The following is a 20,564-nucleotide window of genomic DNA, read 5'->3' as shown; positions in this document are numbered from 1 at the left end:
AAGCCTTAATTAAACACACAATTACAATTTGGGTCTGTTTCAACACATGCTGGCAGGAAAAAATAGTATACCTGGGAGTGGTGTGCACTGGATGCTGGTTTGGAGTTTGGATTCTTCAATTTCTAATTGGAATTCCTCCATGTCGAGGTCATCTACAACACAACAGAATAAGGAGTGGAAATACAAAATGTCAGCTTGTTTTTGAACAACAATATTATGCAATGATTGCTTGTTTCAAGATAAAGTTGCATAGTAAACATGTTTGACTCAACAGTTCCCTCACCTCAGAAAATGTCACTCGCACCAACATTTCGAGGTTTAATATTTTCCCCTAAGAATAGTAAATCTTGCATGTAATTGAAGGCAAGGGAAATATTTTACCTACTTGAGGGCCAATTTATACCCATTATCATTGTGTGTTCATACTCTGTTTTTGTTATCTTAAGATAACATTCAAGTGCTCATCTAGATAATCTTACCCATTCAATCTTGTTTTAAATAGACCCTTTGAAAGGTAATTACAGAGTGCTTTCAAGTGTGCACGTCGATTGGATTTCATATGAAGGAATGTATAGCGAAAAAAAGAAACTCAAATGCATGTGGTAAGTGCAGATTTGCACTAACTTGTTTGCTTTTTCCTAATTAAATATAGATACGAGAGAGCCAGAAATAGCACACAGCCTGTTTAAGTTCATTACAGTGCATAGTCGCAGAGTGCTATAAAAAGCTGTATTGTGTTCTTTCCATCAGGTAGACCATCTGTGACCCAGCTTTGCTCTGAGTAAAAGCTTTTCTTAGAGGATCTTGCAATAGTTTTGACAGAAAGTTTTCAGGCTCCAGACATTGTTGTGAAACTTTGCTGCTTACCAATGGACACCATGTCTAGCCTTATGCTGCAATCCCACAAATCTTAACTTCATCTATTACTGTCTGGAAACATGTGGTTGAATTTGAATGGAGTTAGGGGCATATTTGATGACCACTGATCCAAATGACTTTGAAAATGGTTGAATGGGCTTGTAGCTGGCATTGCAGAAGCTCAAGTGGTGGGACTGGCAGCAAGAAGTGTGCAGGGACAAATCAAATGGCCAAACCCAGAATAGAAATAAACAAAAACATCCTTCACATCAAGGTGTGCCATTGTATATTTCTGCCTTTCACATAGCCTCTGATAACATGGATATAAAGGTGGCACCTCTGCTAAACCCTATGAGAGTAGCCACGTTTCTTTTCGAGTGTCTTGAAAATGAAAAACGTCCTTTTTTTGTCATCACCTAAAATACAACTCATAGGATTCTGATGAACTGAGCAGAAATCTGGCAGGCTGAGCTCTTCTCATGTGAGAGTTTCCAGACTATAATTCAAGCAAAGCCTCTTAGGTTATATAGTGCCAGGACACATTACATCATAGAAGGTTCATCATTTATTTATAATGGCAGTCATTGTTATTGGATGGAAATGTTATACCATACTTACAGTTGCTGTCGGCATGGATGGGAAATAAAGCTATGGTCCTCTTATGCAGGTCATCATCTTCACTAATTTGCTCAGTATCCCATTGGTTGAGGGATTTGTGGCTGCTGCAGGAGCCATACACACAGCACTGGTAGGCGTAGGGCATTTCAATCACCCTGTTGAGGTAATGTGTTGGTAATGGTCATTTGTAACAAGTGATGTACTTATATTTCTAGAATAGCTTTGGCAGTGCATGTGTAAAAGGTACATTTAACTCATAGTAGGATGCATATTTTTAATGTCTAAATAAAGAGACAGGGAGAAAACAGCTACTTGTTTGTAGAGCACAGAAGTGAAATTATTCATCTTTATCAAGATTTTTGGTGGGAACAGTTTGGAATATCACTCGTCTCAACCCCATTACTGTTTCATCTGTGAATTTGTGAAAACACCTTTAGTCCCGTTTCACATCTCCATATGCCTACTGCAGGGGCCAAACATGAAAGCTAGAGACAGTTCATCAGTAGACTGCATGTGCTGCCCCTAGCCATATGTGAATGACAGTCAAGCAAGAGCAGTAATAACTAAGACCCATAGAGGCCTGGGAATGATAGCTTTTTTGCCCACAGGGAAAATTAAGTCAAGGGGAATACAATATTAACAGATACTGCTCTAGGTACCTCATGGTGACTGAGGAAATGGGTCAGGTCATTAAACATTTTAGCTTTCAGCTGCTGTCATAGAGAAGGACTCTGGTGTTATCTCTGTTTTATTGTTGCAGTCCAAAGTCGCTCTATTCCTTTATTTTAGAATGTGGTCAATAATCAGAGGCCATATGTTGTGAGGGTTTCACAGATTATACTGTCACTGCCGTATGAAGTACTTGATTTATGTATTCACAAAACTATACTGAGAAACACAATTGTCCTTATTCATTTATTTAGTGAACAGTGACTAAATCTGAAGATATACAGTTTCCCCCCAGGGTATCTCTGTGCAGATTATTGAGTGTTTGAACACATTATCCCATAAGAGTTCTTCTACCTTATCTTGGGGAAGTCCTCCTGTCTGAAAGAACTGGAGAGGGCCATGTTTCCTCTCAGCTTTAAGTGTGTAAGGCTGGACAGTCCCACCATGGGCAACGCACTTAACTGATTTTCAGTCAGGTCACTGTGAAAAGAGAGAGTCTTTCAAATGCAGAAGAATGTTCATGGAAATCCACTCTTGAAGATGCTACAGGTCTACTACAGGTGTTGCAGCCACTTTATATGCCTTGTTCAAGAATACATCATAGCATTCTTTTCATACTGTCTATTTAATCTGTTGTGACTGACTCACTACATAAGTCTGCACCACAGCAAAAGGATTTTTTCATTATTACAACCACAACTTCGTAAAACCCAAGCCAAGAAAAACATTGAGTCGATGACACAAATACTAAAGTATGGATCAAGGAATCTGAAGGTTTGAACTAAAGAAAAACACTTGGCAAGCCAGGGTTTAATTAAAGCTTCAGCAAGCTGGCAGCTATCCTGGTGTTCACTGGAAACAGTGCCATTTTTTTTATTTCATATTTTTAAAGGGAAGACATGAGCAATGGCAATCATGGTAAGAGCGTCACTCACAGTTTGACCAGAGAGTGCAGAGATGAGAAGGCTTCTGGGTGAATCGTCTCTATGTTGTTCCAACTGAGGTCCCTGCAAAAGATGGTGGGTACATGCAAAACATGGCCACACAGTGTAAGCTCAACCACAATTTCATCAGTGAGGCAAATATCTGTATGTCTGTCATCTGTATCCCTTCAGGTTCAAGTCTCATGTAGGCCACAGGGTGGGAGTGTTAAGCAGTATGAATGACTCCAGCAACATATAGGGCTCTGGCAATGTGAGCGCTTGTGTTACTTGTTCAAGTGAATGTTTCACTTACTGAAAGACAACTTCATTTCATAAGAAGTGTGTGCACACAGCCTGCGCATAGCAAGTGGACTTGGACTTGGAAGGGATACTCAAATATCATGAGTAGCCTGTATTTAGGTGAATGCTTATTTTTGAGTTAGTGTAGTCTGTGTGTGTGTGTGTGTGTGTGTGTATGAGTGTGTGTGAGTGAGTATGTGCATATATATATGAGCATGTGCGTGCATGTGTGTGTCTTTAGATGGGCCGTGCACGTACAGTGAGCGTAGGGAGGAGAGCTGCTGGAATGTGTTCGCCTCGATCTGCCGAATCAGATTGTGCTGTAGTCCTCTGCGGAGAGTCAAAACAAAAACCTAGCGTTACCTCAGCTCTGCCGTGCCGCTGACAGCCACGGCGAACGACACTCATTCGGCAGTACATGGGGGCTTACTCAGCAAGGAAATGACACCATGGTGTGTGAAAGACAAAACCCAACAACCCAACTGATTACAACACAGTATCACCTTTGTTGCACAAAGAGCACAGATAGATGATGTCAACTTTTCAGGGCATTGAGATTTCATTGCATAACCCCCTGACTATGAGCTCAGTGGTTGCCTAGCATGTGAAATGAATAGGGGTACAGTTCAAGCACAGATAGAGAACAGAAGTTGCGCACAAACTCACATTTCCTGGAGTGATTTGCAGTGACAAAAGCTTGGGAGTTCTTCAATCTGATTATGAGACAGTTCACTGTAAAAAAAAAAAAAAAAAAAAATGGAGAGGTTCTTTTAGTTACACAGGGCAGGGCTTTTGCTGCATGGTTGTAGAGGGTGATGTCAGGATGGTGAATCATTTTACTATGGGTTGCTCTTACCTTCTCCCATCTGCTGTGACATTTTTGTATAATAAGCCTAGCACAACAATTAGACCTCTGCCCGGATTTGAGCTAAATCTAGCTGTTTCCCTTCTTATATGACTGTTCATTTCAATCGTCACGACAATAGTCAGAGTAGCGTGTGTGTGGGGGGGGGTGCATCATCTTATTCAATGGAGATAATTGAAATAAGATGGATTTAGTGGACCCTGAAAAAGTTAGGTGTTGAAACATTACATAGAACACATATACATGAAAAAAATTGGTGGTTTGTTCTACAGGGCCATATGGATATCAGCAGTCACATGAATTTTCTCCTCAGCAGTTACATGTTACAGAGCTTTCCCCTTGTGAGAGCGCGCAATTGAAGTTTTATATATTTATGTGCTCTGGGTCTGGATGTTGAAGGCTTTTCATCAGTGTATTCTTGGGTGAATTCTGAAAGCCTGACCAAAGGCTTGATCAGCGGTGTACCCACAAGCCTGGGACATTCTTGAGCATCACAAGACGGGTGACAGCAGGAAAACAACATCATCATTTAAATGTTGAGCAAGAGCATTGGTTGGAGAGTGGAAAACCAGGCCAGACAACCAGCTCCCATTTAAGTCAGTGCTGAAGCAGCAGACTCCATATTAACCTACCCCATGCTGTACCTCAACAAAGAAGTCTCACTGAGATATTGGCATACTGTGTAAAACAATTTAACTTCTACTACTAAGTAGTTTAACATGGTTGATAAATAACCAGAAATGTTATCATTAGTGGGTAAGCAGTAGAATTATTTTTATACGTTGTTCTTTCCCTTCTACCCATGGTTAAGGACTAAGAGGAGCTTGTATAATGGGATTTAATTTATTTTAGTTAAATTCTTGATATATTGTCAATGTTATGTTTGCTATATACGTTAATGCCCTTTTTTGGGTTGTATAGCCTTTTTTCACTCTGGCAGGGGGACTGCCAATGAAAACTAGCCTTTTGGCTATAATTGGATGAATTTACTGATCAATTGATAAATTGACTGATTGATTGATTGATTGAAGTCACTCCAGCAAACAGACTAGAATGTGTATGTTTCCTGGTGGATGAGGACTGAATACTCACAGTGATCTTAAGTTGGGCAGCTGCTGGCAGAGACTCTGGGGTAGGGTGGTGAGGCCAGCTCGGGTAAGGGCGCTGAGGAAGGACAAAAGAGGCAGAGCGAGGGTTGGTGAGGCTCCAGAGGTTATTTTGCAAATCAACGCAAGCAGGCACAACTCTATTTAGTAAACAATTACTACCATGAATGCTGAAACAGTGCCATCAGTCGCCTTGACGGTTTGAATGGCTGGCGTGGTTTCAATGGCTCTATTTTAGTCCGTGACATGCCAATTAGTTATTTAATCAGAGAAAAAACAATTCTGCCAATATCCTTCAAACAGCACAGAATTTGTTCACAGTGATCGTTAAACTCAAATGACAACCCACAGACACCTTAAGTATTATGCATCTAGGGTTAGTTATGTCTCGCTTCACAGATAATATTGCAGTTTATGTGGAGGGGAAAAAAGAAAAACAAAAGTGGAGACACACTCACAGTATTTCCAGACTGGTTGTTCCTTTCAGATCAGGGAATTCTTGAATTTCCGTGGCTCCATTGAGGGAGCTGTGGAGTGTGGTTAGGACTCATTAGTTTGGTTCATTACGCCAGCACAGACAGGAAAGCTAGCAGCTGCAGCCTCAGAGAGAGAGGCTAAGGTAGAGCGGGAGAGAGAGAGAGAGGCAAAGGTAGAGCGAGAGAGAGGGAGCTGCGAGAGCTGGCCTGCTCGTTGAGAAGGCAGCTCTGCGCTTGGAGCTCTGGAATCTGAGGTAGACCAAACATTTGAGCCCCAGCACTTCATTGCAATGAGCTGTGATAACAGCGCCCGTCTAAAGCACACATGGTTGGCTCCTGTTGAGAGCTCTGGCGGTGGAATCAGTCTTTTGTTCATCATCATGATTCATGCTAATGTGATACCATTAAGAAAATTCATACACTGGAACAAAGACGCTGATTACGGGATAAACGTATAGACGGCTAGGTGTACTTCTGCGTGACGCTGATATGCAGTCAGTCAAGTATGGACATAATTTGCCACCTCTTAGATTGCCACAGTTCTGAAGATGGATGAATGTTACGCATGCAAATAATGATATGAAAAACAAATCAAAAGTATATTTTAGAGATTTAACGTGACACTCCGAACTGTAATCATTCATAGAATTGCTAGTCTAACCCAAGGTAATTTTAGCCTCTGATGGAAAATTATACATTTAGGAAAAACCTTTGTCTGTACCTCAGCAAATACGGGTTTGAGTTTGTCTTAACAGGGTAAGTATAGTTTTACCAAAAACATTTCACACATTCATCAACTCACAAATTAGATTTGCCACAGAACACTCACAGGGTATGTAACTTTGGTAAGAACTGGAAAGCAGATCTGCCCACAAACTGGATTGGATTCTCATAAAAATTTCTGTGGGAAATGAAAAGAGTGAGTGAGAAGAGAGTTCAAGCTGTCGTGGAATATGATTCAAATATGACATTAACTTTCACAGCATAATTCATTTCTCTAACTTCATTGTCTTTCAATTTGCCTGCAATGTGAGTTACATTATTGAATATTGAAGCGAGTGAATGTCACCCTAACAGGCATATTTGGCTTGAGTACAGAAGAATTCCACACAGTTCGGCAGGATTAGGGGACAGGCCCTGGGAAGTGTTGTTAGGGACTACCATATAAAAGGAGAGAAACTCACATGGTTTGTAGTAGTGGGTTTCCCACAAAAGCCCGTTCTGGGATGGCCTTAATATTGTTGTTGTGGAATCCCCTGTAACAAGCAAAATGTTCATTATATTGCAACACAAATACTAAAATCTGCGTACGAGTCTTACAGTGTCTGTGAGAAAAGTTTTTAAAAACTACACTGTTGAGAAGTCATAATCCTTCTCTTAATCCATTATTGCCCCAAAGTTTGTCAGGGAAATAGTCCTTATAACATGCAGACAGATATGCCAAGAAATAAGCCTGGATTTGCATCTGGATCACTCTAATATGGATAATGGTTTTGTAAAGTGAATTAAAAATAATATGGAATATGTCACATCCAACGGACAGTGCCCTAATGCCTTGCACATGCACCTGTTCCACTGCACAAACACAGCTGAAAAACACTTTGGGACACATGAGCCGGAAAGACTCCAATCCTCACTGAAGAGCATGTGCTGGGGTCGAGGGAGATAGTATCAGCGGGCCACGTTGTGCGCAGTAAACGGGATTAGCAGGGAAAACGGGAACATTGCAGCCATACCAGGCGGCGAACATGAAGAGGCTCAATAAAGCCTGTCCTGTTGGCTGGGTTAGGTGACAAGGGTGAGGGGGGACTGGCTGAGGTGGGAATGGGTTCTGTGGATACTCACAGTTCCTGAAGCTTCGCCAGGGTCCGAATAGCCACGGGGAACTCTTGCAGCTCATTGTAGTTCAGCTCCCTTCAAGATAAAAAAAAGAGTGAGGGGGGACATGTCCATACATTTTTATAAAATTACAGGTTCACGCACAGAACCATGAACCCTGTGAGAATAATAAACAACACATCATAGAGAATGGTTTCTACATTATGGTTCTAATGGAGATGACAATCCTCTCTATCTTTTAAAATATGCCTGTATTGTATCTACGACATCCACGGAGACTATGCTGTCAGAAACAGTGTTTATCAAAATGGAGGCAGAACTTTCACAAGTGGCTCTGGTTTACATATAGACTGCTCTTGGGGACTACTACAGCTGTGGCAAGGTAACTGAACATTACATGACCCCGATCCCCATCTCCACCCCCGCAACCCCCCCCCCCCCCCCCCCCCCCCCCCAGCGCATTAAAATTACAACGTGTATGTATTTCATTAGCACGCTGGGAAGCTCACGTCAAAGGCTCGATGCCGAGCACAAACAAGAGTGGTTGCCATGGACGATCGGCTTTATACGCAGGTGCTTGAACAATACGTTTATCAAAGTCTACCCTCCTCTCCAGAGAGACTTCACTGCTTTTCTTGGATGTCTAATGTTTCTTTTCATCTTGCTTTCCACTCCAGGTTTCAAGGAGCAATTATTGGGGGGAAAATCCTATAATTGAACAAGAGCTGTAGGTTTTTTTTTTTCTCTCTCGTTTTTTTTTTTCTTCTCATTTCTCATTTGCCCAGTAAATGAACAGTGCTTGAAAGGGAGAATGGGATGATGGTAAATAAAAGGATGTAAATCGTCTGGTTTTTGGCTCTGGCGTCCTCATCCATGGCCCAGCCCGTCGTCACTGCGTCCCGTCCCATGGACTAAGAAAACAGAGGGCTGAATATACCTCATTATCCATGTAATTATGAGTCTTATCCCTCAGTGTTAAGTGTAAGCTTTCAAAACAGTCTAAATGTTTATATATTTTTCCTTTCAGGAGAGAGAGAGAGAAAGAAAAAAAAAGAAATAAAGGGAGGGAGGAAAAACGTTCTGGCTGGAGGCCACCTCTTTTGAAGTGAGCTTGCGAATGAGAAAGAACCTGCCTTGGCGGCTAGCCAGAGTGGGTAAAACACTCAGTCCTATGATAGAGAAATACACCCTTTAGCAAAAGCCAGGTGCCCTCTTCTTCCCCCTTTTGCACATATGATCCAGCAGCTGTGATGTGCCGTCACTTCCCCAAAAAGAGCACTGCACCCTGAAAGCCCCTATTACCTAAGTTCTGTCCCCATGGCCTGACTTCGATGTGTTAGACACACGGGTGGTGCGTCAGACCAAATATTTCACTGGTTATTTTATTAGAAACATGTTCAAAAAAGAGACCTGTAACGTTTAACTCGTTCCACGAATAAATGTTTTAGTGTGACAACGCAAAACACAACAAACTATAACTCCACCAGTAAAACAGATGGAAAAAATGGGTGGTAACCTACCGGCGAGCTCAGGCTGCAATGTGTGGGTTTAGTCTTTAGCACTTTGAAACATCAATCAGTTGCTGCTTTGAAAAAAAGAATCTTAGATAAGCTTGAATAAGGCTTTTAATTTCCTGGGCCAAGTGCACAGACTGAATCAGAGGGTGTGCTGCCTTTGCTGTTTCAATGAGCACCATACCCAACAACAACACTCTCAGGGCCGTGACTCCCTTTTGCCCACAGGGCCTGGCCACTTACACACACACACACACACACACACACACACACAGGGCTCACACACCCGAGACGACCCAGGCCACAGCCACTGATCCAGCCTGAGCAGATGGCATCGGGTCGGCCTCCAGCTCTGGTTACACGTAAGCGATTTCCTTTGCGAGGATTAGCAGGACATTCTGCCTGCACTATGACGGCAGTCAAAAAACTGCCATCTGATACGTGACCTGCCCTCACAGTCCTGTTGTGCTGGCCTCCTGGCCACAGTTGTAAACACTCTGATCCAGAAATTATTATTTATTTATATATATTTTAACATTCATGATTATTTGCTGTCCACAAATGCATTTTTATTACCTAAAAGGAACGCATAATATTTTGATCAATACCTGAAAATACATTCAGGGTTTAATTGATTTTCCATTGCATGGAGCATGTGCATAGTTTTTCACTGTGGTCTCTCCCTCTCTCTCGCTCTCCCTCAAATGTGTGTGTGTGTGTGTGTGTGTGTGAGTGAGTGAGTGAGTGAGTGAGTGAGTGTGTGTGTGTGTGTGTGTGTGTGTGTGTGTGTGTGTTGGGTGTTTGCTTGTATGATACTTTCAAATCTTAAATACTTCATATAAAGAGCGAAACGTCATTCTTAACACTTCAGCGGGCCATTAAAAAGCAGGTGTCAAACACTCAGTATCCTGGAGACCACCATGACTCCAGCATATGCTGAATCCTTTAAAGCAGAGGGTTCCCATACCCGCCTTGACTATTTTTAATGCATAACACCAGCAAATGCAGTGCAAATTGGCTTTATAATCCCAGCCACATAAAAGGGGTGTGTGTGTGTGTGTGTGTGTGTGTGTGTGTGTGTGTGTGTGTGTGTGTGTGTGTGTGTGTGTGTGTGTGTGTGTGTGTCTGTGTGTGTGTGTGTAAGAGAGTGAGTCTGAGTATGAGTGAAAGTGTTTATGTGTGTCTGTGTTTCTTCTTACTGAACAAAAACTATATTCCTGACTTACCAGAAAAAACTCTCCTGAAAATAGATATTTTATAGTTTTACTTCAAGTATTGGATATGTAAATAGATTCATATTTTCTAAAAGAGATCAATTTGGCAAAAAAGTTTGCTTTAACTGCAATCACTCAGTAAGTCTTTTAACATTTACTTGCATTTGGTCCTTAAACTTTAGAGCTATTTGCATAAAACTGATAGTCCTTGTTCCACATATCAGTACACAAATATCTTATGCACTACAGTGTACAACCCCCTTGGAGTTGAGATGTGAGACAAGTGTTGGCCAATTGGCACAAATTCTATGACAGTGTGCCACCATACAGCTGCCATCAAACATTCCGTGTTCCTCACATGCCTCAGATGTTGCCAGAAGAGTTCCGGAATGCTTCAGCGTAGTTGAATCAACAAGAGACCACTTTGTGGCGGCTCCTCACTCAAGTTGCCCTTTTGCTCTGTGTTTCAGGCCACAACATGTGTACTCATATGCTCACATATGTTTTCCTGATTTTCAAAATGAAATGACAGAGATGTTTTTGATTTTCCAGTGCTGACTGATCCAAGTTATTGGTCTGCATTACTCTCAATATATATATAAAAACTTCATAGGCCATGTACAGTTTAGATTAAAGATTATAATGAACCTGTCATACTGCAGTATACAATTTAGCAGTTGCATAGTTACCTTTAAGTAACCTTTATTAAATCATCCCTTTCATCATAGCAGTATTTTCAGTCAACAAAATACACTGTAATTTATCAAGCGTATCCAATGGTTGTTTGTATATGCACAGTGAAAGAAAACACTAGGGTAGCGCTCCTTCACAGCTACCCTACAATCTGCTGATGAACAGACTGACAGCATAATAACAGAACGTTTTACAACACAGTATTAAGACTGCTCTTTTGATTATTAATGATTGACTCCATCAAAGGTAGTCCTCTGCTTTTGGACCCGGTTTTATCTTTAATATTATTATTTTTATTTTACACGTAAATAGGCACACATTTCAGTAAGTGATTAGGCTGGAAAAATTTGAGGTCAGTTTGAAGTTGTTAAATGAAGGCTTCTCTCTTTAAATAAAGATTGATTCCATTAGTGTATTGTTAGGAAGTCTCAGTCAAAGCTCTCACATAACAAATAAAAAAGTTCCCAAGAACCATCAGTGACGGGAACTGAAAACCCTGTATTTTAGGATTTATATCATCAGTAGGTACTTACAGAGTCTCTAGGCTGTACAGTCCCTCAAAGCAATTCTGTCCCAGGGTCTTGATCATGTTGTTATGAAGATGCCTAGAAATCAAAGTGGTAATTATAATCAGAGTACACATTCAAACAGTTGTTTGAAAAACAAACAGTATGATTTTGCTGGTTGCACGCATGACCTCAATCATAGCCCCAATGTTATGTCTGCATAGTATAATACTGCTAATTTCTTAGACAAAATCCACATTATAAACATCCAAAAGAGACCAGAGCAGTGTTTAATGAACAGTTACAAGGATTAAAAGGCTTCAATTAAACCACTACTCATGCGTCAAATTACATTTCAAGCCTCTTTTGGCAAGGTTCCCCCGTGGGCCTTTGGCCACAGTCTATCATACATTCAGACATAAGTATTGTGCAGGTCATATCTGTACGACAACCTTTTTAACACAGGTTTTTACTACTGCTCACACTGTCAATCATCATATTATTAGAATACACAACCACTTCTCTGTATAGTCCTTATGTCTGTACACAACTTACATGCAAGTCCAATGTCTACGCATTTACATTACATGCGTGCACTCTACTTACAGCACAACCAGGTTAGAGAGATTGCGGAAGGCGTTGTCAGGGATGTGGCTGATGCGATTGAGTGCCAGGGTCATAGCCTGCAGGGAGGCCAGGTTATTGAGGGCACCCACTGGGATCTCCGTCAGCGCGTTGTCATCCAGCCAAAGATGCCGGAGGGACCGGAGGCCAGAGAAGGTCTGTGGAGGGACCTCCACTATCAGGTTGGCATCCAGACGCCTGGGTGGACAGGACACGATTGATTTAAGGGGGAGAGAAATACACAAATTCAAATGCTTTATGGGACAGGGATGTTTGAAGGCTGTAAGCATTCAAAGATGTGCTTGTGACCTTTTTAAATGTTCTTGGTATAGATGTATTTCTTAGTATTCCCCCAAGTTTGCTTTGAAATAGATGAGGGAGTTCAGTCAACAGTGGATATCAAAACAATACAAAAGTAGGGGTCTTTTGTTCCATTCAAACGATGAACGCCATTGGCTTTGTGCCAATGGAGGTATTTGGCCACCATCAAACGCTTCCCTGAAGTGACTGTTTGCTCTTAAATGGCCCCCATAGCTTTCAAGCTAGAGGCAAGAGAGTTGGCTCTGGACCCACTGATGCCATAGTCACTTCAGTTCTGTGGGGAAAAGCTTCTTTTCTCCCGCTCAGCCACAGAGTCACTCCTTTTCTTTCTGAGCGAAAACTGGGAATTCCTTATAAAGTCAAATTGAAAGAGAACAACAAAGAGACCGAGGGAGCTGCTGGAAGGGAGGGTGAGCCTGGTCCTTCCTACAGCCTCTTTTTGTGGTCTAGTAATTTTACATCTTGGCTTTGAGATCTCACTGCAGTACTTTCGTCAGAGCTCCAGCACTCTGTTTTCCTTCCTCTCTTTTGTCTTTCCCTCTGCAAGAACCGCAGCTCCCGAGGCTCCTTGGGTGCCATTGAGGATGATTTATACCTGTTCTTGATTAAGCTATATTTAACTGCACCAGCACAGACATGCTCATTGGCACCCTCTCTCTGCAGTGTACTTCAGAAAAAACATGATTGTGTTAAACTCTTGAGCGAGCGTCCTTCCCTCTTCCTTAACCTGATCTGCCAGTGAAATCCAGGCCGTGCGAGAGGGTGGGAGAGGTTACATTAATTACAGGTGATACTCCCAGGATGGTTTTGAGAGGGGTTTAATCAGTTTAGACGTGTACTGTCGCCACTGAGAAGAGAGTACATTGATCCAAACCACATGAAGGCATACTTCAGATCAAGCCTCCTCTCTCTGTCATTTTGCCTTTGCAAATCTGTATAATACTCACGACTCACTTCCAATTGTCTAATATCAGGGATTTTTGCTTTACTGAAACGTCTGTGTGGTGTGAGAATAAAAAAACGGTGCAATTGATGAGTCACATCAAATGGAAAGTTTTCAGGGAATAATGGTGAGGCCACTGTGAAACGGCGGAGAGGCAATCAATGACTTCTGGAAATAATTGAAGGGGCAGGCGAGCGGAATTCTTCTGCATATCAGAGGATCGAGGAGTGCCTCCTCCTTCTCCTCCTCTCTTATTTCTCGTCCATCCGCGAGCAGGCCTTGATGTCTCCACAACCAAGATAAATGTGAGGCCATCCCTCCACCCCCTCCTCCCCCCGTGTCAACAAGCGGCCTCTTTGATGTAATGGATGTACCCCGTTTCCAAATCGGGACATGTGCCTGGAGACTCCGCAGGCCTTCCTCCCCGTCCGTGATGTATGACAGCGCTTGGGCACGTGGGGCCGATGTGATCACTTCCTCTCCCAGTCTCCCAGCTGACCCCCTCTCACACTCATTTGTTTCACCCTGGCCTCTTTCACCCTCTAGTCACTCGGGGGCTCGGGGTTAAGTTCGGAGCTAAAATTAAAGTGTCACGACTTGAGTGATTCTTTGGACTTGATCCAGGGTGTTTCATCAATCAGCAGGGTAGGACGTGGAGATGGTCAAAAAGTGTTTGGACAAGATATGGGATTAGGCATTAAAAACGTTGAAAACACTTTTAAATTAAACATATTTGTATTGCCTTGAGGAATTGTTTTTGTCAGTTACATCAAAGTCTAAATGATTCCCTGGCCCCCAAATACTGGGAATTAATGAAAGGTTAGGTAGTTTCAGGAGACAGAAGGATTTATCACCCCTGTTAAACACACCTAATTTTGGTTTGCCTCCAGCGTTGTTTCTGGGCAGTTGTACAAGTTGCCCTCTTTTCCTTATATGCGTTGAAAAAGATGGGAATCTGTGGCTCCAGGGTATGTGGTCTGTTTGCTGCCCTTTGAGGAGCGATAGATGAGATCTGCCCCCTGCCTTGCTCCCCCTTTAAGCCTAGCGCCACTCTTTGTGAGGCTCCAAGCAACACCAATTTTTGAAGCCCCCACTAGCAATTTAGTGATCTGTGACTTATCATTAGCCCCAAATGACGTGTTTTGAGCTTATCAAATGCTTTTTACTTTGTGTATGATAGTGTGTGTGTGTCTGTGTGTGTGTGAACCCTCCCACGCAAGTGTGTAGATTGAGATGGAGTGTTGGACAGTGGGGGAGGAGAATTTGGGGAGTGGGAGAGGGGGTGGGCATTAAACACCTTGCTCAATCATCCCTTCTTTTGTTGGGTGGGTTTGAAAGTGAGCGTGAGGTTGGCTGGCTGCCAACTCTCAGCTGTGCTTCAGGGAGGCCCTGGCCACAAGTTAGTGTCTGGAGTCATTGGTGGAACCAGGCATGTCTTCCATTCGGAAAATCTCCGTTGGTGGCAAAGAAATTAAATTTGTACGCCATGACTCTAATGAAAACATCCTCGCAAGGTAAAGGAAATGACCAAATGGATATTTACATGGAATTATTCATTTGGAAAACAGGGCCTGCAGAGCCTTGGTGGTATTGTGCAGGGGAGGCCAGAGCAATTTGATGGAATTGGGGGTAGATGGACCTGGAACAGATGGAGTAGACCAGCTGAACCCCCGGACAATATTTAGATTCTGACCTTTTCATGGGGAACTGGTTAGGATGGGGCATGATTCCGATTAGGAGGGAAATGGCTGGAGTGCAGAGAGAGGGAAGAGTAACTGATGGAAAATTGGGTTCCTTCACAGCTCATTGAAGATCTCTGCGCTCTTTTTCGGGTGCTGGATTGTCTGGTGGTTGCCTCATGAGTTCCAGATGGGGCTAACAAACCCCCAAGCACACGTCCTCTCCTCACAATTCTGATGTCAAAACAACCCTGAGTTCCTCTAACTTACTCCTCCAACGTACCTAACTTTCCCAAACTTTCTTACGCCTTATCCGAAACCGATCCAAACCTGATTACACAAGTTTTCAGGTGCACAAAAAAAAGGAAGACTTCAATGATTCTTCATCTGTGTTATTTTGTCACATTTTCTGAACAAGGAGCATGACAAATTATGCAATATCTTTAGGGCAGTTTCCCCCCTTTTTCGACAGCTTTAAACATCTGCTACGTAGTACTGTTAAAACATGAGTTTCCTCGAGTTATTACGGAAAAAAAATAGCTTGACCGAATTCTCTGCTTGACACTTGTACAGCCATGGAACACCTGTTTTACTATCACCCTGTGTGCCATAAATTGTGAACTCGATCCTCCCTGGTGGAAGCTGTTTAATGAAGGCCTTAATGGTCCTAATAGGCGTATAAATAACCCAGCTTTCCTGCACTGGCTCTATTACATGTACTTGCCAAGTGTTACCTCATGGCTGGATTACAGTAATAGGCGACTCTATCCTAACTGCAAATTATTGCATCTGATAGAGTGCCGCTAAACAAGTTATTGTGTTTCCCCTTCGCCATATGATTCACAGCTTCCTCTCGCTCTTGACGAGGTTCCTTGGTTTTACTTGGTGCTTCTGGAAGCCTCCAGGCGTATTATTAGAGATGGAGCTGATAGCTTTGTTTCTCTGCACCTATTTAGTTTCCCCCAAAACAACTTGGCTCCACGTCAGTTGTCTGCTCTCAGCAGAGAGTGAATAGTATTGCCACGTTGGAGCTTGATTCTCATTCTCAGGGCCTTGATGCCAGAGGTTGTCAAACTGATCAAAAGACGAGATAAGTGTCTTTCACTTACTGTGTTTGGAAAGCTACCATGTAATCAATTACATGAAAAATTCTGTCAATTATAAAAATAGGCCCAGGAAAAGAGTCAACTTATTTTGACCGCTGTAAAACTAGACAATTGTCATGAGCTGTCACACTGAAGGAACTTGCTGCAGAAGAAGCAGTTCAATAATGTTTAACGATTTAACGTCATCACCAAGCAGAAGGTATGTTTCATTATTAGCTAGAGAGAGAGAGTTCATACTCACAGGGACAACAAGTTGGGCAAATCCCATGGCTCTTCACTGGGTAGGCGCTCAAGCTGATTATTCTGCAACATCCTGGACAGGAGATAAGAAATACCTATTTATCATATGATGGGAACAAGCCTGAGAAGACTAAGTCTTCAAAACTCTGCATGTTCTTCTATTTTTAAGTCTGTAAGCCTCCCCCCCATCATTCAAGGATTCAGAGTGACTATCTCTATAACATCATGGGAGCATTCTCTCATGATGAAATAGTGTGCTGTCACAGAATGTGTGGCACGCATTGCATGCTGGTCCGACTCCTCCACACAGGGTTGTTATTTACACAGGAGGGCGAGAGCATTGTAAACTTCCTGACATCAATAAGTCGCGAGATATTATTTCATTCACCGTTTGGTGTTCCTTTTCAATGAGAGAAACCAGAGGAAGGGAGGGGCGGAGGAAGGCAGAGAATGAGAAAGAAAGATGGGAGGATAGGAGAAAGAAAGAAAGAGAGAGAGAGAGAGAAAGAGAGAGAGAGAGAGAGAGAGAGAGAGAGAGACTCCTTGGGTGGGCTGCTGATGTCATGCTCACAAGCCTGGTGAATGAAAAGGGAAGAGGAAGCAGAGAACAATAAATGGCCCAGCTCTTTGAACAATGCAAATGATTCCAACGTGAGACCTTGCAGTCTTAGCCGATAGGGCTTAATTACACTGCAGACAGCTTTATCATGTCCAATCGACTGAAACCCCTGACATTTGAGCGTGCAGCATAAAGTTGCCAGTGTTTGCAGTATAAAGCATGCCTTTGTGGCCAGGATGCCTTTATCAAGGAATCGTGGTGCCACAACAGCCATTGTGCACTTGGACTTCAAATGGCTAGCCCTGAGATGATGTCAGAGAGGGTTTTTTTATGTCAAATATTTTTTTTTGTATTTCAGGGGTCATTACAAAATAACAGTGATTTTTTTTTGAGAAAATGTTCTACACTATTTTTGTTTGGTAAAGAATGCATAGCTAGATATCTTAGCTAGACACGGCTATTATTCTATGCAGACTTCAAACATTCTGGTTGGATAACACAGTGGTTGTTTTGCTTGATTCATATATGGGCCATTCTACCGAATTGGTGCAAAGTCAGGTCGGAAATATATGGATTTTTTTTATGTTTTATTCCCAAAACTTTGTCCGTATGTATATTGTACCATATCTAAAGTACACTTATCTAGTAAAAGAACAGTCAATTTTTATATTGTATTTTCAGAATGTGTTGGAATGTTTTTCCTCTTCCAAAAATTGTCACAACCGAAACATCACATTTACTATAGTAAAAAAGTATTATTATTGACCTGTTCAGATTGTGTTTCCTTCCCTTCTCTGAAGAGTATTTTTACAAATATTTCTTGAAGGTTTTCACAATGAAATCCATAAAAATGAATTTTTTACCAAATTTTCAAGTTCAATTTATACAATTCATCAAAATCTAAGTGCAATATTTCTTTGTAAAATGCTAAATACTGATCATATTGATTCCAGAGTTGTTCATTGATGAAATTGAACATACATTAATCCAATCAGTATCATAACATTTTAGTTGATTACTCAATATACTTAATTTTTTACAAAACATCCTGTGTTTCGGTAGTGCTGCACTGTTTCGGTAGTGACATCCAGTGTTTCGGTAGTGACTGCACTGTTGGATGGATGTTCATTTCTCTCCCAAAATCTTCCAAAAGGTGCTCTGGGCCGCCCTTTAGTCCACACAACACATTTATTTAAAAATTATGGGATTGAACTACTTACCAATTCATTTTGTCACTACTGAAATCATCAGGTCACTACCATATGTTTCGGTAGTGACTGTTTCGGTAGTGACAATTCTAGCTAACTTTAAGCATAAATAAAGAATTCTAACAAGCACACGGCATGCAAACACATCTTTGAAGAGGTGAACACACATACAAACATAAGATTTTCCATGAAACCCCAAAAGGTTTACTTAATTGAAGAAAGCATGCGTTTCGGTAGTGACAATTCTTAAGGTTACACGTCGATTTTCAGACTTTGGAACACATTTATATAAAAACTATGGGATTTAGCTACTTACCATTCAACCATGAGGGTCAGAGATGCAGTGTCACTGCATGGTCAAAAATGCAGAGTCGTGGCTAAAACACAGGCTCAGCCAATGGACTAAAACTCTTGTGTTTCGGTAGTGACATGAAAACTAGGGACATGATTTTTTGAGTATAGAAAATTGATTTGAAAATTAAACCCACAATAAATCTAAATATTCCAAGTTCTGTTTCAACCCAATCATAAAGATCTTTGAAATTAAATCATTGAAAAAAATCTAAAAAAATTGAAAAGTGTTATTTAAAGGCATTGAAATTTAGATGTCAGGGTTGGGGACAGCTACTTCCCAATAGAAAGTACCCTATAAATGATGATTTTGTATATATTTAGCTTATCACTATCTCATGTAATGCATTGGGTTTATATAGACCATAACATTTTCTAATTAAATATCTATGCCTAAATACCTAATTGTTTTGTAAATAGTTTTTATTGTTGAGGGACTGCATATTACACGAATTCGGTAGAATGGCCCATATCAAAGTGGGATCCGGCAGGAACACCATGGAACCTTGTGCTAACCCCAAACAGGGTCAGCTGATGCCAAGATCCCTCTGACAGCAAACAAGCGTAATAAATAGATGTGGAAACGAACTGGTATTGTTAACTCCTCCAAGGTTGAGCTGAGAGTGATTTTCAAGCCAACTGTGTGCCTTGACCTCTAGCCATCTGGGTATTCAATTTTCAGTAATGACATAATAAGCCTGGGGTTTACTGCCATTTTCTACAAACAGTCAGGACAAAGATAAATAATTATTTTTGCATGCATGCACACACACACACTTTGACCAGACCATTACAGAAATACCAATGTGATTTCCATATTGCTAAGTAGGAAATGTTTGCATATGTGTTGTTTTATAGTTGCTTCACAGTGTTACTAGATCTTTGCAGCCTAAAACAACAACTTTAAAAACTTCATCAAAGTCGATCAGAGAGCCTTCAACCCGCCCCAATCCCACCCCCTTGTGCAGATATTTGTTTAGGTCAGGTCTGGGAACATCCGCCGTGAGAGAGCCAGTAAAGGGATCTCCCTGTCCTTTAAGCAGCGAGTCCCCTGGTGATGGATCTGACAGCCGGGGCCCTGATGAATGAGCGGACAGGGAAATGGACTCCTCCTGCCCCAGTTCTCCCTGGAGGCGGTGCACGCGGGGAGAAAAGATCAGGTGCGGATCAGGTGTCCGCTCCTCCAAGGCTGAGGAGGAACCGAGGAGACAGGGGCGGCCCAGGAAGTAGAACCTGATCGCCCGGCTCATTTATTCGAGCACATCACCACTGCGCCTGTCCGCCTCCTTTTGGGCGCTCGAATAAAACACGTTTGTCGGCGTTTGTAAGACAAACATATAAAGGCCTTATCTACTTCCGCCCCCCCCCCCTCCTTTTTCTTGCACTTTGATCTTGGAAGTGTATTTGTGTGTTGTGTGTTTTCATGTGGTCTGAGGACCTGCCTTCCTTTATGCTCTCCAAGAAAGTAAGAGTCTGTGAGAAAAAGCGACTATAAAGAGAGTGTAGAGGACGTTTGTCATTGATACATCTGACCCATGCATTACATTAGTATGTCAAATAAATGATTACAAACTTAAATTCTCTTTGATGTCTGCTCTTTGTTTTCATAATGTGCTTTCACTTTGTTATGGTAAAAACATCCACAAAACATTACACACAAAAGACCAAATAGAAAATGTTACCAAAACTTTTTTTTTCTAAATGAGCCACATAAACTTCTGGCAGACTTTCAGTTAACGTGGGCCAGCCTGTAAATTATGACATTTTCTGGAAGGACACAAAATGAATATTCTTTTTCTTCTTCTTTTTCATGTTCCAAAAGCACACTACCTGGGGTACTTACAGGACTTTGAGGTTGTAGAGGCCTTGGAACACCGGTCCGGGGATGTGTCTCAGGTGATTGCCGGAGAGACGCCTGGGGGGGGGACAAAGACATAGTTTGGTTCACTTGA

At 41.9% G+C, this 20,564-nt stretch overlaps 1 protein-coding gene across 1 annotated transcript in view; it reads right to left on the bottom strand.

Moving 5' to 3' along the window:
* Positions 1-20,564, bottom strand: part of lgr6 (leucine-rich repeat containing G protein-coupled receptor 6) — a gene marked incomplete at its 5' end in the record, with an annotated part of 70,325 nt that overhangs the window by 1,438 nt on the left and 48,323 nt on the right. Inside the window, 15 exons of the mRNA XM_080854304.1 lie at positions 72-152; positions 1,477-1,631; positions 2,500-2,625; positions 3,081-3,152; positions 3,627-3,698; positions 4,035-4,100; positions 5,326-5,397; positions 5,798-5,866; positions 6,645-6,716; positions 7,000-7,071; positions 7,661-7,729; positions 11,609-11,680; positions 12,188-12,403; positions 16,496-16,567; positions 20,456-20,527. Of these exons, the coding sequence (XP_080710430.1) occupies positions 72-152; positions 1,477-1,631; positions 2,500-2,625; positions 3,081-3,152; positions 3,627-3,698; positions 4,035-4,100; positions 5,326-5,397; positions 5,798-5,866; positions 6,645-6,716; positions 7,000-7,071; positions 7,661-7,729; positions 11,609-11,680; positions 12,188-12,403; positions 16,496-16,567; positions 20,456-20,527 (1,358 nt within the window). The remainder of the gene's footprint in view (positions 1-71; positions 153-1,476; positions 1,632-2,499; positions 2,626-3,080; positions 3,153-3,626; positions 3,699-4,034; positions 4,101-5,325; positions 5,398-5,797; positions 5,867-6,644; positions 6,717-6,999; positions 7,072-7,660; positions 7,730-11,608; positions 11,681-12,187; positions 12,404-16,495; positions 16,568-20,455; positions 20,528-20,564) is intronic.

This window comes from Sprattus sprattus (assembly GCF_963457725.1).
Source record: "Sprattus sprattus genome assembly, chromosome: 16".
Classification (NCBI taxonomy): Eukaryota; Metazoa; Chordata; class Actinopteri; order Clupeiformes; family Clupeidae; genus Sprattus; species Sprattus sprattus.
The sequence above is the reverse complement of the archived record's forward strand: the minus strand, read 5'-3'. Positions and strand labels throughout refer to the sequence as shown.